This window comes from Lissotriton helveticus, chromosome 12 (assembly GCF_964261635.1).
Source record: "Lissotriton helveticus chromosome 12, aLisHel1.1, whole genome shotgun sequence".
NCBI classification, from domain to species: domain Eukaryota; kingdom Metazoa; phylum Chordata; class Amphibia; order Caudata; family Salamandridae; genus Lissotriton; species Lissotriton helveticus.
This window is the reverse complement of record NC_136073.1, coordinates 470915152-470931119: the sequence shown is the minus strand read 5'-3', so window position 1 is coordinate 470931119 and position 15968 is coordinate 470915152. Positions and strand designations below refer to the sequence as shown.

General features: G+C 40.9%; 1 protein-coding gene across 2 annotated transcripts in view; it reads left to right on the top strand.

The window, feature by feature from the left end:
- The window catches only part of OSGIN1 (oxidative stress induced growth inhibitor 1), a 45235-nt gene extending 29590 nt beyond the window's left edge, over positions 1-15645 (top strand). For both annotated transcript variants that reach the window (XM_078670795.1, XM_078670794.1), the window contains 4 exons: positions 448-584; positions 7802-7993; positions 8564-8655; positions 11917-15645. In XM_078670795.1, coding sequence (XP_078526921.1) covers positions 448-584; positions 7802-7993; positions 8564-8655; positions 11917-12937 — 1442 coding nt within the window. In that variant the 3' untranslated portion in view covers positions 12938-15645. The remainder of the gene's footprint in view (positions 1-447; positions 585-7801; positions 7994-8563; positions 8656-11916) is intronic.
- Positions 15646-15968: the final 323 nt, after the last annotated feature.

Below are 15968 nucleotides of genomic sequence, written 5' to 3'. Positions count from 1 at the left end.
CGGAAATATTTTTTTGTGAACTATAAATGCCCCGTAGCGCCAACTTTTAATATTTCATTGTTAGTGAAATCTTAAAGAATGTATGCTTTTTAGCTGCCTGGGTAAAAGTAAATTCCATCAAGAGGCTGCTTTCTTTCATTGGGCACTGGGTTACTAAAAGGGATTTGTATATTAACCAACCACCTGTTATCCACTTGTTATCCACTTGATGAGTTGGAACCAGAGTCCCCAACCTAGGTCCTGAAGGGCAGAATCAATTCTGGATTTTCAGGATAACCAGTGACGCTGTAACAATTGCACTGAGATTTGTTGTATGTAATTCATCTTTTAAGAATATTCTGGAATTATGACAAGACCCGACCCTCCTGGATCTAAATTGGATATCCAGGATTTAGAAAGATGCTTACGAATTGAACACTAATATATCTGTTTTCTTTTGTGTTGCAGGAAATGGGCCTTCAGGAATTTGCCTTTCCTACCTTCTGTCTGGCTACACACCCTACATCAAAGAGGAGGCAACTCACTCGAACCCCATCTTACAGCGGAAACTGGAAGAGGCTCCGGAGCGCCCAATTACTGACCAGGTGGGTGGAAAGAAGGGTAATGGACATTGAGCAGCACTTCTTCCTCTGCCTCTCTCCTCAAGATATGTTTCTGTTAATGAACAAAGTCTGATTTACATGTGGGGTTGAGTGTGCCTAGGTCTGGGTGTTAGTGGCAGAGTCTGTGGCTTACTGGGGAGGGAACTTTATTTTGAGGTTTAATGGTCATAAGATGAGAGGTGTCTTCCCCACTTGAAACACCTTTGCTCTGTAGCTCTAGGCCTCATTTGGGTAGCTGTAGATTGTAAGCAAAGCCATTTACGGGCTCATTTTAAACCGCATTCTCTTTTAATGTGGGAATATCTCGCCTAGGAATGCGAAAAACCATGTGTGTGCGTGTATGCACCAGCTCCAGTGTTTCTGCATCGTACCAAGTTATGCACCTTGGCCTGGTGGATACCCTGGTTGTGTTGTGCGTTTGTTTCCCTGTTCAAGTTGCAAAATCAACTTTGGAATCCAGATTCTGGCGCAAACTGTGGCGCTTCTCACAAGCATCTTCAACCACGCCTTAAGACGGCAGAGTGCACCCTTGAGTACCACTGCAGTCCCCTCAGGATTGTATGTTTAGTGAAGGCTTTGTATAGAAGGATTGGTATGACAAAAGCTTATGGTGTCTGCCAGTTTCTGTTGTCTGTGCAAACATTGGCCATGTTTTATTCTGACATTTATTTATGCAGGAAAGCAGAATTGGGATGATGGAAAACGGCCATGAATAGAGCACACAGAGTAGTTTTGTGTCACTTTAACTCCATTTTTACGCTAGAGTATAAAAAAAGTTAGGGCATTGTTCAAAGTGGTTAGAACGTTGATCTAGGGTAATCAATGCCAGAATCGTGCACTTAACTATGTTAAAATGATTGCATTGTTAAACGGTTAGAATGGACATTGAGGAGTGAGCTGCTGTTCTCTGTGAAGAAGCTAGTAACGATGACTCGCAGCAGGACTTGGCAAACCTCCCAGCAAGCTACTCAGCACCCAGGAGCCGGAATAGAACAGGTTAATGTTCGCTTTCATTCTGACCGCATGACGCAATGGCATTTTGGTGCAGAGAGGTCATTGCACCTAAACAATAGTGGCAGTGGAAATGATGTCACATTCCCTTGCAATCACACGATGCTGCATCACCAGCCTTTTGATCCAATTGACTTGCCGCTCTGCATGTTTTTAAAACAAACTTTACTGTAAACTGGACTGTGTAGGATTTGTAGAACTGAGAACTGGAGCAGGCAGGAGGCTGTTGACATTTACCCTTTTTTGTAGTTTTATGTAGCACAAACCTGGCCCTGGGGCATTAGAGTGATTTACTAGAGAATCCGACAGTTACACTTTTTTAGGCAGAGGGAGATTAAGTAACTTGCCCAAAATGATGAGCTGAGGCCAAGATTCAAGCCTGGGTTACCAGTTCCATAGTAGACAGCTCTTACTGCTAGGCCACATGTCTTCCTATGTACTGCTAGCACCCTCCTCTTGAAACGATACAGATTCTGTGAGTTTCCACTATGTCGGTTCTTAAGAGTGTTGTCAAAAAGTACAATGTAATCCTATGCCCTTAAGGTAGATGGATGGTAGTGAAATCCTTCAGTTCCTCTTGGGTCGAGGTGACAACGTTGGCACTGTAAAAAATCTCTTACATAATTTTCTAAATTGTAATATATGTTCAAACTGTTCCTTTAATTTGTCAATTCTCACTTAGACCCAAGAGTGAGAAGCAATCTCTTTAATAGCATCAGTGGGGCTGTCCTTCGTGTTTCACAGATCGCAGACCTGCGGTAGCTCCAGCCATTCTTTCAAGGCCATGCGTTGAAAGACCTGATAAACGCATGCCCTCAAGCTTTGGACCTTATATCTCCACTCACATCAGTTTGTGATCCATAAATCTTGCGGCTATTGTTGTAGAATGTATTTTCTTTCTTCTCCAGTATTAAACCTCATAAGCCAATGATGCCCTGCAATTGCAGCCTCTCCTAACAATAGCAGGAGTTCTGTTTTAGAACTATTATTGCTCGTTTATGATTCATCTGAGGGGGTGACCTTTGTTATTTTCAGTCCATACACTCGAACATTTAAAAACAAATAGGGAAAGGTGCAGTAAGTATCAAGAGTTAGGAATAATGTAACCATTTTTAGTAATGAACATGAGGGCAGGTGACATAGGTTCAAGGGGATGGGCATGATAAAAAAGGGGAAGAGGTTTCAGGGGAAACACTCCTAAAATAATTTTTAAAAATCTGGGATAAACTACGGAATTCCTGAGACTTTACACGGTTCTAGCAAAAGTATGATAAGAATAAGAGTCTGACCCTACTGCCAGGAAACTCCCCATTACAGGAAAAAGTATCACCTGAAAAAAATAATGTACCCACTGGAATTAGGTCAAATTCGAGTTTCTCCTAAAAGGTGCAAAGTCCAAACATGCAGTGTTTGTGTGGTGACCTATCAGTCAGATATTGAAAAAGGTGTGTTTTACCCTAAAGTTTTCTCTTCCTGCCCATGAAATTACAAACAATAAATTGAATTCAGGCTCATAATGTCTTTTAATGACGCCAAATCACCATTTGTCTTGCTTCGAAAGACAATGGGAAAAATTGGTCCTCCTCGTTATTGCTATATGTTTTTAAAAAAAAACTACTAGTAGTACCTATGTGCCATTGTTTCCTATAATGGTTCACATGATTGGTTATCTTCCCAATATTCATACTTCAAGAACTGAAAGGCCTATTCGTGCATTACTAGCACTGCTGCCCACGCACTTAGAGATGCTTGTTTACACTTCTGACCTCATTTATTTACCCACATGACATGTAACCCTACAGTGGGCTACAGTATTATCACTTCTGTATCCTTCTGTCTAAAACATGCATAACATAAGTTTTGCGAAGGTTGTGTTTGTGTCTAGACTTTGTAAAATGTTTCCTTGATGCCGTCACATCACCCATAAAAAGAAAACACACCAAACGAGTAAACAATTTCTGACAGTGTACGGACCCAAAAACACAAAACACAAGCCCTGCAGACGTACAAGTGTAAATTCTAGATAGCACTTAGCAGCGGTGGGCACCCATTCACCTCCGAGGTGATCATGTTCCTTCAGCAGGTCCAAGGGGTGCTTTTTCCAGGGTGAAGTTCATGGCCAGTGTACCTTTTTGTTAAATGGAATGATTCGAGGCCATCTCCCCCTTTCACTCCATTCTAAGGTATACCATTCTCAGAAATCTACCAACACAATTTCCCGAGCACCAACGTGTGAAGAAAAGATGTATCCAATTCCTGTTGTATTCAAATTTGATTTATTTCTTAAATATTCTTCGTTTTCAAATACTCTCATCTTCAGTTATAGCCTTCAAAATGAGCCAACACGTGTTTCGTCAGAAAACGATGTTCTTACATCACTGACTTCATCAGGGCTATAAATACATAAATAAACAGAGAGTCTAAGCTCCTCTATATACATTATAGAATTCCTTCACCAAACACCCTGGTGTATAGGAATTATGAACGAGAGGAAGATCCATATGTTCTTGGAAACAACATCAGTTAATACAAGGATAGTATCTATACCCATTGCTTTGTCTCAATAGAAAATCAAATAACACACTATACATTCATAGAACGTGCAGAATTAAGAAAAGAGTCACCGTGTACAGCAAAAGACACTGGTACAGCTCACCTTCACATATAGAATAAATCACAATATTTCCAGTGGGCATCTGTTTTATCAGGTAAAATTGCTGATCAGACCAAAATATGTACGACCTACAATTTGATCAAAGTCGTCAGAAATAAACTTGCGCAAGTGTGCCAGCCACTTTTCTTTGTTATAATCTTCTCAGAAAACTAGTTAATTTAAACAACCTAGCTATAAAACGTACTTTAGTAAATACTTCATTATTCATCCTTTGAATGACGCATAATGAATGCAGATTTTGGGAAGGTGCCCCTGATGTGCGTGCCTTGAGGTGTGGAGAGGTGACTAAAGTAAACCTTCCGGTGTATGAAGGAATTATAAAAATGTGGATGGTTCATTTGCGGTAAAGGAAGACATTTACGATCAGTGATCCACCTGCCAGCATTCTTAGAAACGGGCTCTTCTAGCTTGCAATAGTTCACATGCAATATTTGGGCGACAGAATGACGAGGCAAAGTTACTCTTGTGTAAGAATGACTTGACAAAAAATCTCCTTCAGTTGAAGTAGGCAGAGCAGCTGAGGCTAATGCATCCTGCTCCCGCGCTGACTGTGCAAAGCCCAATATAAAACAGGAAGTGCATATCATTGGGTGGCAGCTCAAGCCATGTTGAGAAGAAGATGCAACTTTCTGGACAAGTTGCCGCTGAAAAGGAAGATAATTGTGCACTGAATGTTGTCAAATGGCCAGAAAACATATCCTCCTACAACTTCAATCTTTCACAGTCCCCTTGTAGTGCCAACAGTCTAAGACTCTGTTGGACCACCCGCCAGTATGTACATTTCCAAATGAAAGTTGCATATGATGACAAAGTTCTAGAAACCTCGGGATGCCAGACCCAGCAGCAGTAAATTGAGAGAACCAGGCGGCTTATATTTATAGTTTCCAAGTTGTGAAGCAAAACTTCGTGCTAGTATCTGTTCCGCAGACACGACTTTAAAAGACCATGTTACTTCTCTTTTTTGACCATTCAGAAGTTGTTAAAGTTGTTTTTGAGCAGTTGGAGCAGTTTGTGAAAGTACTTGTGCCTTGGAGTTACCCGAACTGTTGCCAATTGTTTAACTCTGGCTTTGGAAACTTAAAGTTGTGCCATGATCTATTAAAGGTTCCACTAATTCTTTGCTAGGGTCCAGTCCAGCTTTTGCTGTTTTATTTTCTAAAGTCTGTTCAAGTTTGTTCAGCCTAATTTTATTTTTGCATGAGCTCTTCATACAGACTTAGTGGGGCTTCGCAATTAGTTTACTTTGTACGTACTATTACTATAGTACTGCCTGTTGAGACATTGTTGTATGCTGTTTCACTTTAGACTCTGAATTATTGGTGGGTCTGCACACCGTCCTTAATCTAACTTTATGTGATTTATAAACACAATTCTATACTCTGTTTGCGTGCAGTGTTGAAGGAGAGGGTACCTGTCTCCTAAATTAAAAGTTAGAATGTGAGTCCACGGAAACCCGGGACTGAACCATGCACAGCTGAAAGGCACTAGGGCCTAAATTACATAAATAAACTTTTCACAAACAGTAAATTAAAGTTTTTTTACTTCAATAGTTTCTTCAGAATCAAAATATAGTGAGTAATGCAAATGAATTTCAAGAGACTAATCTGATAAGTTTCACAATATTAAGGAATTAAACACATATGCATTCTTTGTGAGTTAACATCCCAAAAAAACATACATCAACAACCCAATGCATTTCGGGTTCAATCTGAACCCTTCATCAGGAGTATACATATTGCAAGAAACGTAATATAATTCAGTTTGAAGTCTTCGGGAGTCAGTCAGGTTGCGAATCTACAAAGAGAAATTACATTATCCTAAGTTATAAAAGATGATGATAATGCGATATAAAGCAGAATAATGGTCAGCGATAGTCATGCAACTATAGGTATTTACACTCTCAAAAACGACACCAAACACAGAGGAATTAGCAGTGGAACAAATTGCGGAAAGAAAGTCAAAGGTATTGTCCACACAAACCAGGTGTTCAAAATAAATAGTGACTGTGTCATCAGTAAAGAATAGATAGAAAGAACCAGAAACAACGATTCAATAAATATACCCCACTCCTGTGACTTATATAGTAAATGATATTGACAGGACAATATCATTTACTATATAAGTCACAGGATTGGGGTATATTTATTGAATCGTTGTTTCTGGTTCTTTCTATCTATTCTTTACTGATGACACAGTCACTATTTATTTTGAACACTGGTTTGTGTGGACAATACCTTTGACTTTCTTTCCGCAATTTGTTCCACTGCTAATTCCTCTCTGTTTGGTGTCGTTTTTGAGAGTGTAAATACCTACAGTTGCATGACTATCGCTGACCATTATTCTGCTTTATATCGCATTATCATCATCTTTTATAACTTAGGAGAATGTAATTTCTCTTTGTAGATTCGCAACCTGACTGACTCCGAAGACTTCAAACTGAATTATATTAAGTTTCTTGCAATATGTATACCCCTGATGAAGGGTTCAGATTGAACCCGAAATGCATTGGGTTGTTGATGTATGTTTTTTTGGGATGTTAACTCACAAAGAATGCATATGTGTTTAATTCCTTAATATTGTGAAACTTATCAGATTGGTCTCTTGAAATTCATCTGCATTACTCACTATATTTTGATTCTGAAGAAACTATTGAAGTAAAAAAATTTAATTTACTGTTTGTGAAAAGTTTATTTATGTAATTTAGGCCCTAGTGCCTTTCAGCTGTGCATGGTTCAGTCCCGGGTTTCCCTGGACTCACATTCTCACTTTAGACTCTGGCATCACTTTTACTTCCAACACCAATTTCATCTGATGGCACATGTGCTTTATAAGTATATCCCGCAGAGGGGTGGCGCTGGTTCATTGAGCCTGTTTTGAAGTGTCTATCCAGTTAGGCCTCTTCAGACAAAGTTCTGGGGAAACTGCTGAACGCCAAATCCTTTTTTCGGGCACTCCTACGTTACCATTTGCCAATTAATTCACATCCTTTACACCATGCAATATTACATGCAATCTACCATCTTCAAGACCGTTTCTACAAAAATATTCCAACCAGATAACTGAACCAAAAAAATCGCCCGAAGTTCAGTTTATTTACATACATTTTCATCCATATGTTCGAATCCCCATTTGATCACATTTTACACAGATGAAAACTGCAAAATTCAGTACATAAGATCATACATAGTGGCATGAAGAACAAGCTGTTAAAAACAGTTCCCTGTATAAGGACCACTAGGAAACGTCTGACACTTGATGAATGTAATTTTATACTAGTCTCTTGACTCTTGGGGCACATTCAGTTTTTCCTGTCCCACATAGCTTGGCTGTGCAGAGTAAGTATCTTATGCTGTATACGTTGCCACTCAGTGCATGAATTACGCACAGGTGTCGGCTTAGCTTCTGGCTCATATTCTCTTTCCTTTCTGCCCCACCTATTCAGAATGTCCATATGAATCAATGCACTGAATCTTGTAGGCTCAGCTTCTTACCGTGACTTGTGTTTGTTTTCCAGGATCTGCAGTATCTCTCGGAAGGCCTGGAGGGCCGATCTTCCAGCCCGGTTGCTCTTCTTTTTGACACCCTGTTGAGACCGGACACTGATATGGGTAGCAGCGCGGAGTCCATGCTGACCTGGTGGCATGAGCCGGAACGGGCAGTTCCACACCTAGTCCTGGGCCAGAGCCCTCCAGGCGGGGCTTGGAATGTAAGTAACACTGTGGGGCTGTCGTAGCCCCTACCTATTCTGTTGGAACATCTGCTGATGTTTTGTCCTTCAATATGCTTATTGGTATTAGTCACAAATAATTTGAATGACATGACCGCGTTTACATCATGTTTATTTAGCGCGCTGTTAGGTTCACCAAATTGATTCTCCTCTAATCATTTCTGTATAGCTGGCTTCCGGAATACCACGCCCAAAGATCCTCAAATTGTTGATTATTTACGTTTGCTCCATTTTTCTTATCACTATGCATTCCTGGCCCAGTTTGTCTTTGCAAACACCTCTCCTAGTTCTTCAGAATTGCATTGCTTTGCTTTAGTCACCTTATTCCTATATTTGTATGTGTAAATTTTCCTTCTCCAAAAGGTCTCAGTTTTACATTTTGAAAATGAAATCTCGATTGTCTGTGCTCGTTCCTTGTGAACATGTTACTAAAACCCTTGCAACAGAGGTTATTTGAGAAGCCCAAAAAGCACTGTCCAAGCTACAGAGGACAGATCTGATGTGATTGTTGCCGAGAGCCTGATTTGTGATATTTCTGTTTTATTTTAGTCCATTGAAGGATCCATGATCACACTCAGCCGTGGCGATTGGATGGGCCTACCCGATCTTCCCTTTAAGGACTGGGTCAGAAGAAAGAGAAGGTGAAATCTCACTTTAAATGTTTCATCTGATTAAAACATAAAGCACATGGTTTGCCATAGCATGATTTACTCTTTCTAGATACAAGAATTGATTGTTTCTTTGAGGCACTTACAACATTCCAGTGTGGAGGAGCGTCGGAGAGCCAAATATTTCTAAGATGGAAGCATGGGCCGCAACTTCAAGCATAGGATACATAAGAAGTAAAAATCTACCAGGCTAACGATGAGCAGGAGTCCATATCAATCAACCAGGATCCATAAAACCGGCTAATCACCTGATAGGGTATCCAGTCACTTGCAGGCCCCAGAGGCTTGGGCCATGGAGAAAGCGGAGTTATCTCTGGACAACCTGCAGGGTAGACCTATCGCAATAATCCACAATGATAAACTACATGAAGTTACCATCCTGGAAATGCTGCCTCTTAAAACACTTTTCATGCTGGTGTGATACCACATAGTACATTGAACATAGGGTAATGCTATTGCTCCAGATACTCCAATAGCTGAGCTGAGGGATCTAGAAAGACATTGGAAGGAAGGGATTGAGACTGTACATCAGCAGGTGCAGGGACATCTCTCTGTACAAGTTACTGTGTGAGACTTCCTGTAGTATGGTGGTGGTGGGGCCCAGGCTAATACAGGCTGCTGCTTTAAGGCAAATGAGATTTGGGAGTGAAAGGGGGTAAAACTTTACGCAGGTTTTACCCCCTTTTACTGCAGCATAGTTGAGCGACTTACTTAGGAGGAAACTGAGCATATATTCATACATTTTCAGTTAATAACTAAAACTTGTGGGGATTTTCTTAGCCGGTGCACCTGAGTTTTTTAATGTCTGGACCTCACATTGGTGCCAGTGGGCAGAGACATTTTAAGGCATGGGCAAAGTGGGATCTTGCCCAGGGCCCCAGCCTTTCAGTGGCCCCCTGATCGAGCCAGCTCTGTTCTGAAGTCTTACTCTGATGACCCTGAAGACCATGAATAACTCTTAAACAGATTGTTTTAAATACCACTTTCCTGTAATTTATTTTTAATGTGAGTGATGAGTGAGAATCTATTACTGACATTTTGCAGAGAAATGTGTTGGTGTTTCATGCAACATCCATAAAGTTTACTTTAAGATCAAAACCGGATCTCCCACATGTGAAATGAGAGGGTGTCACAGAGATTACATACTGTAATACTAGTTAGCTGCTGCTGTGTTACAATATTGAGAAAACACGCAACTATCCCTGCATATTGGATGTAAACACATTTCGAATTTAGAGGTGTGTGCTTGTGCACGGTCAGTCGCCTGGCCAAAAAGACATTGAATGACATGAAACTGGCCGACCTAGTTGGTGGCATGCTTCATCATTGGGGTCCCAGCTGGGCAGCCGAATGCAACCCAGCTGTGCTTCGATGCCTGACTACAGCGGAGCGGGTTTTTATTTAGTGAGGTGTGTGCTCAGCGAGCGATAAATGTAAAATGTTTTTAAGAAATACCCAAATGGAAAAACTTTATTTTTATTGCCTTTTGGACAAGAATAAAAACTAAGGCAGGGATATAGCAAAGAAAAAAATGGTACTTCAATATCCCTGAAGTGTAGGTCAAAACATGTTTCAGCCTTTTCCGGTAATCGTAAGGCTTTATTCAGGACCAAGGTAGCCTGGAAAATAGTGAGGTGGCTACAAAAGTGGAGGTAGCCATGTGAGTGAAATATCAGCACACACGCTAAGGTGTGCTGTGTATGTAGTGGTAGAACCGTACTTACGGACCCACTTAATGGTTGAAATATCAGCCAAGCTAAAAAGGATCAGATGGATCCTGCAAGGGGGAGCCTCCTGTAGTCAGACATTCTTCAAGGATGGTCTCCCACCATTCTGACTTGTTGTGTTCTTGACAGGGTTTTTTCATTTGGGTATTCCTTGGAGACATTTTTAATCTCCCCACCCTCTGAGCACACACTTCACTAAACAACAAAAACCCGCTCCACTGTAGTCTGGCGCCGAAGCACAGTTGGGTTGCATTTGGCTGCCCAGCTGGGACCCCAATGATGAAGCATGCCACCAACTAGGTTGGTGGGTGAGGGGTCTTGTTATAAATCCATTGGATGTCTGTACTCTAATACATCATATGGAGTCATCACAAGTGTAAACACCTGTGGGTCCGTCCACGTTGTTTCTACTGTTCTATTGGGGAAGAGGACGTTCCCTTTACCTATTCCTCACTCTCCTATTTCTTCAAACTGGATCATAAATTCAAAGCTGCTCCCAACACGGGTCCCCAAAATATGTGTCGCCCAGGGCCTCCAACATCCTTAAGATGTTCATGCCAGTGGGAAAGATTCTAAAACGCCATCACACATGAAGTGTGTGCCGGCTTTTACAAGTCATAATTTATTTGAAACGGTACAGTTCTGCAACCATTTCACTGCTCAGAGTAGCTGAATCAAATTTCAGCAATATGTACTACATCTCTCCAAGATTTAGTCTCTTTAAGAGACTTTACACAAAGCAGTATATTGCGCCCTTCCTGTTCATTGACACACATGTTAAAAATAAAGTCCCCATTGTCAACTAGATAAAATGTGTTATGTATTTGTTTAATGTCAACTAAAAATGTCTGACCTGAGTTGGGTATGGTTTGAATCCAGTGTTCTTGGTCTATGAAGATGCATTGATGCCAGAGAGTATAGGAGTTTTCTTAATATACAGTAGCATGTAGATCACAGAATAGATGATAGTATGTATTCTTGGCAATTCTCTGGATGTCTTCTCTTCCACAACTGTGAACTATACTGTCTATATTTTGGATATATGACAAGATTCATGACTGGGTCTCTATGCAAAAATATAATAGGACATAACTTGTTTCTGGCCATCCAAAACACCACTTCATATTCAACCCTTTCTGCAATAGACCTGTTTGGGTGTGAAATATGTCAGTCTTAAAAAAAACTGGGCCTGTTGGGTCTTGCATTTTTGATCCTCCTTTTCTGCTTGATTTCAGCTGTTACCGTAGGTTAGTGCTTTGAAAGTTGAACTTTGCTCCCAAGTGTAAAATAAAACGGGGATTCTAGTTCCATACTGATTTGAATGTTTGGCTTTCATTTGCATTTAAAAACTATTTTGTCTTCTGAGACCCAAAATAGTGATCAAAGCGCCAACTACTCTTTTGGACAGTATCATTCAGTGCTATTTGATTGTCAATTTTTTGGATCATAGGGTGTTCTTGTGTGGTACTTACAGTGTACTTTATCTTGTCTCTTTTTTTCCAAACAGGCACCTGAGAAATGACAGAGCCACAGCAAGAGACATTGCTCAGTATTATCAGCATTATGTTAAGAAGAAAGGCCTGCAGCAAAACTTCATCTCAGGAAGCGTGGTGACGTCGGTTAGGAAAGTCCACAATGGCACTAACTTCATGTACAAGAACGAAGATGCTCCCACAGAGCTCGGCTCCACATTTGATCTGGAGGAACAACTGAACAATACATCCATTTCCAACAAGAACAAGGAAATCTTTCAGGTTAATGGGTTCCTGAAGATGGAGAGTGACCGACTGCAACCCTTCTGCATACATGCAGAGAATGTGGTCTTGGCAACTGGCATGTTTGACAGTCCCTCATGGCTCCGTGTTAAAGGAGAGGACCTTCCTTTTATCTCACATCAAATATCTGACCTGGAAGAAGCTGTGAGGAAGCAAAATGTTGATCCAAACTCAGACCCTGTCCTGATAATTGGTGCAGGACTGACTGCAGCTGATGCTGTTCTCTTTGCACACCACTGTAACATTCCTGTGGTCCATGCCTTCCGCAGAAAGGTGAATGACCCAGGCCTCATATTTAACCAGCTGCCTCAAATGATGTATCCAGAATATCACAAAGTTCACCAGATGATGAAGGAACAGTCAATCTTGGACTCTGGGCAGTATAAAGGCTATATCAGCCTTCCCGAACATTTTGTCGTGCGTTTCGAAGATGACAAGAAGTGTGTCTTTCAGGACAAAAGTGGACATCAAGTGGTCTATAACATTTCCATGGCACTGGTTCTGATTGGATCCAACCCAAATCTTTCCTTCTTGCCCAACAATGGTGTCCACTTGGCAGTGGACAGTGAGAAATCGGCCATCTCCAAAAGAAACCCTATTGACATTGACCAGTTCACATATGAATGCACTCAGGAAGAAGGACTTTATGCTGTGGGACCCTTGGCTGGAGATTATTTTGTTCGTTTTGTCCAGGGAGGGGCTCTGGCTGCTGCCAGCTCTTTGTTAAGAAAATCGAACAAGAAACCACCTTAACAAAGGGGGATCATGTACAATCCAGTGATATTTATTCTCTGTAAGAAACAAAGCAAGAAATTGGTTCAGTGCCCTGCCTTTCTCGGGGGGCATAATTCTATGCCATATACCAGGCTATTGTATCTCACGCTACCCGAGGGCTCTGAGGCACCCAAGCCGTAAACCACCACCAGCACTACTGCTGGAGGCTCTCGTGCACCACGAGATCTCAGGGTATGCAAGTACTGTTCTGATCTTACAGCAGATGGTATTCCAAGACTTTCAAATCTGCTGCACAAGGCCTCACCTATTCCATGGTACATAAGAGCTAATATGCCCTGCAGTACTCCAGGGCAGTACTACCCCACAGCACATGAGTGCCCTCTGACCCTTTTGTACCCGACAGCTTTATAATGGTTCTTACTTTTTGGTACCGAAATGCTGTCATACCCCAGACTACCTCAGGGCTGTCATGACCTCATACCCGCCACATATTGCCAAATGTCTGACATTCCAAACACTGCTGGCATTGAAAATATTACAGACTAGGCTAACCATTTTCATTAATGCAAGAATTTCCTGAGCTTGGGTGTGTTATGGATTTTCTATTTTACCAGAGCTTCAGTGGTGTTCATAACTGACCCCAAGAAAAGATACGACTTTACATATCAGCACATCTTTATCTGAGATGAAAGTGGCTCCTAGAGAATAAATGGAAAGTATGTACAACTTGACTGCTCCTTATCTGCTGTCTGCGGAATGGTGGCAGGCGAGGGCCTAAGTAAACAAATGTAGAGACCAATATGTTGCAGTTGAGGCAATACAACATCCGTAGACTTCAAAGCATAGTAGATGGGAGGAGAAGATCAACTGTGCTGAACCTGAATGACTTTCAGTTATATTTGTCCAAAGTCTTTTATCTGGAGAAACGCGTGTCGCAGAGGAATGTCCAAGCTACCATATATATGTGCTCCACTTGGCCATGATCTCCAGCAGGCAATAATGAAGTGTCATTCTGCCAGGAAAGTGATGATCCTTCATGGTAGTCTATTGCTGTGCTGAAGATAAAGTATATAAGCTAGGTGGTAGGGTGAGAAGTCACACACCCGGCCAATCTTGATATCATGGGGCCCTATAATTGGAAAAACACGAGGCTAAAAAACTGCAATGGAAAAAAAGAGCAAAGTACAAGATGGCAGGGTTGTTCACTTGCCAAATCTCAGCTTATGGCAAAGGCAGAACAGACACAACTTTTCAACAAATGCGGTTTACGATTTTTAGTCATCTTATTCCAAGACTTCCTTGTCTTTTTATCATTTCCACTTTGCCCAAACTTTATCACATTGCACTTACTGCACTAACCTGAAAAAGCTAAAACTGTTTAGAGAAGAGAGATCCTAATTGATGCTTGAAAAAAATTGTAGTTTTTGTCAAAATACTGCTATGTTTTTAAAATGTAGTAAGACAAATTGCATATGTTTATTGTATTTGACATTCAAATATAAAATATTTGTAATGTATAATTTATTTCTATGACAAAGTAAACGTTGTCAGTTCCAATGTTCCACAGCTACTGCTGGATATTCCAAGGGTTTTCCTAGCATTAAGACGCACACGAGTGCCTATCCGAGTCCCCCTCTTTGGCGGGACGATGACTGCTGTGCCCTTACCTCATTCTTCGGGGCAACAGGGATCTGACTGGGTCTGTAGTAATCCCCAGAACGTGTATGAAAATTCTTGCTGTGTAGTAGACTGGTACTTTTATTGAATCTTCACCTTAAGATGCTGGTTACATTTTTCTACACCTTAGATGTGTGAGCTGAAATTCATTTTGATATCTATGCTCTTGTATAGCAAATTATTTGTACAGTACAGATAACTTAGCCATCTACTGATAGGCTAGTGCTTGGCCTATGGGAGCTGATTTCTGTGGCTAAAAGTTTACAGTGGATTTATGAGTTAAACTGTGGGGCCCTGCTTCCATATCTACCCTCTCCCATTCCCCACACACATCATAGAGCAACACATGTAATGCAATAGGGGTTGCACCAGATGGAATAAAAAAATATTTATATATACTGCCTGTGCTGACACTTTATGCTGGCAGACACCCTAGGCTAATCCCATTATAAATGGCTATGTTTCCTTGAATTTTCTCATACAAGGTGTCCGCAGAGGAGTCATTTAGATACCAGGTGACTTCCCTACGTGACTTGCCAAGCCTTCGCTTTCAGGTAAATCACTAGAAGATGAGTGAGTTATACTAGCCTGCGCTATTATGTTCCTAGAGTGGATCATAACATCTACAAAATCCCCATAGTTCTCTTCCACTGCTACAGTGAGCCCATGTAGGACGGCTTCTAAATCCTCAAGATTTGAATTCTGGCCTTCATTCGTAGAAAGACTGATAGTGCACAAAAGATGGTAGAGAAGCTCCATCAAAGTGATCCACCCAGGGTGTGTTCTGGGTACCAGGGTTCCCAGATGGGCATGCCTTTACCTGCATTCTACTATCTCTTACATCAACAAGAGTGCAATAGCCAAAGAAAATTTGACTATTGTGACGAAAAGGACACCGTTTGAACTGTAGCGTTGATTCTTAAGTGAAACTAATGAGACTGTTCTAAACTTTTTATGAGCATAAAAAAAATGTGTTCGGCAACTAGGGAATCAAGCAAATATTGTATGAACCACACAAACATTAAACTTTTTTCTAAAAAAAAAAAAAAGTAACAAAGAAAGCTACAACCTGTCTTGCAGGATGACACCTTCATTTTAGAACCTATAGGACACTTAATCGGAAGGTTACCACACAGATGGAACCTTTTATGATCTTTAGATGGCTCTCAAACCAAACACTCAAAGAGTGTTTCTAGTGGGATAGCAAACGGTCTGCTTTCCTTTTGTTTTTAACTGTAATTTTAGAACGCATTAATGGCAAGACTTGAAACAGTGCATTTTTGTTTATAGTAGTAGAGCATTTCTGTTAAGTGGGATAAACATGTTTGAAACCATTTTCTAGATTATTTTGCGAGGTGTATATTTCATTTAA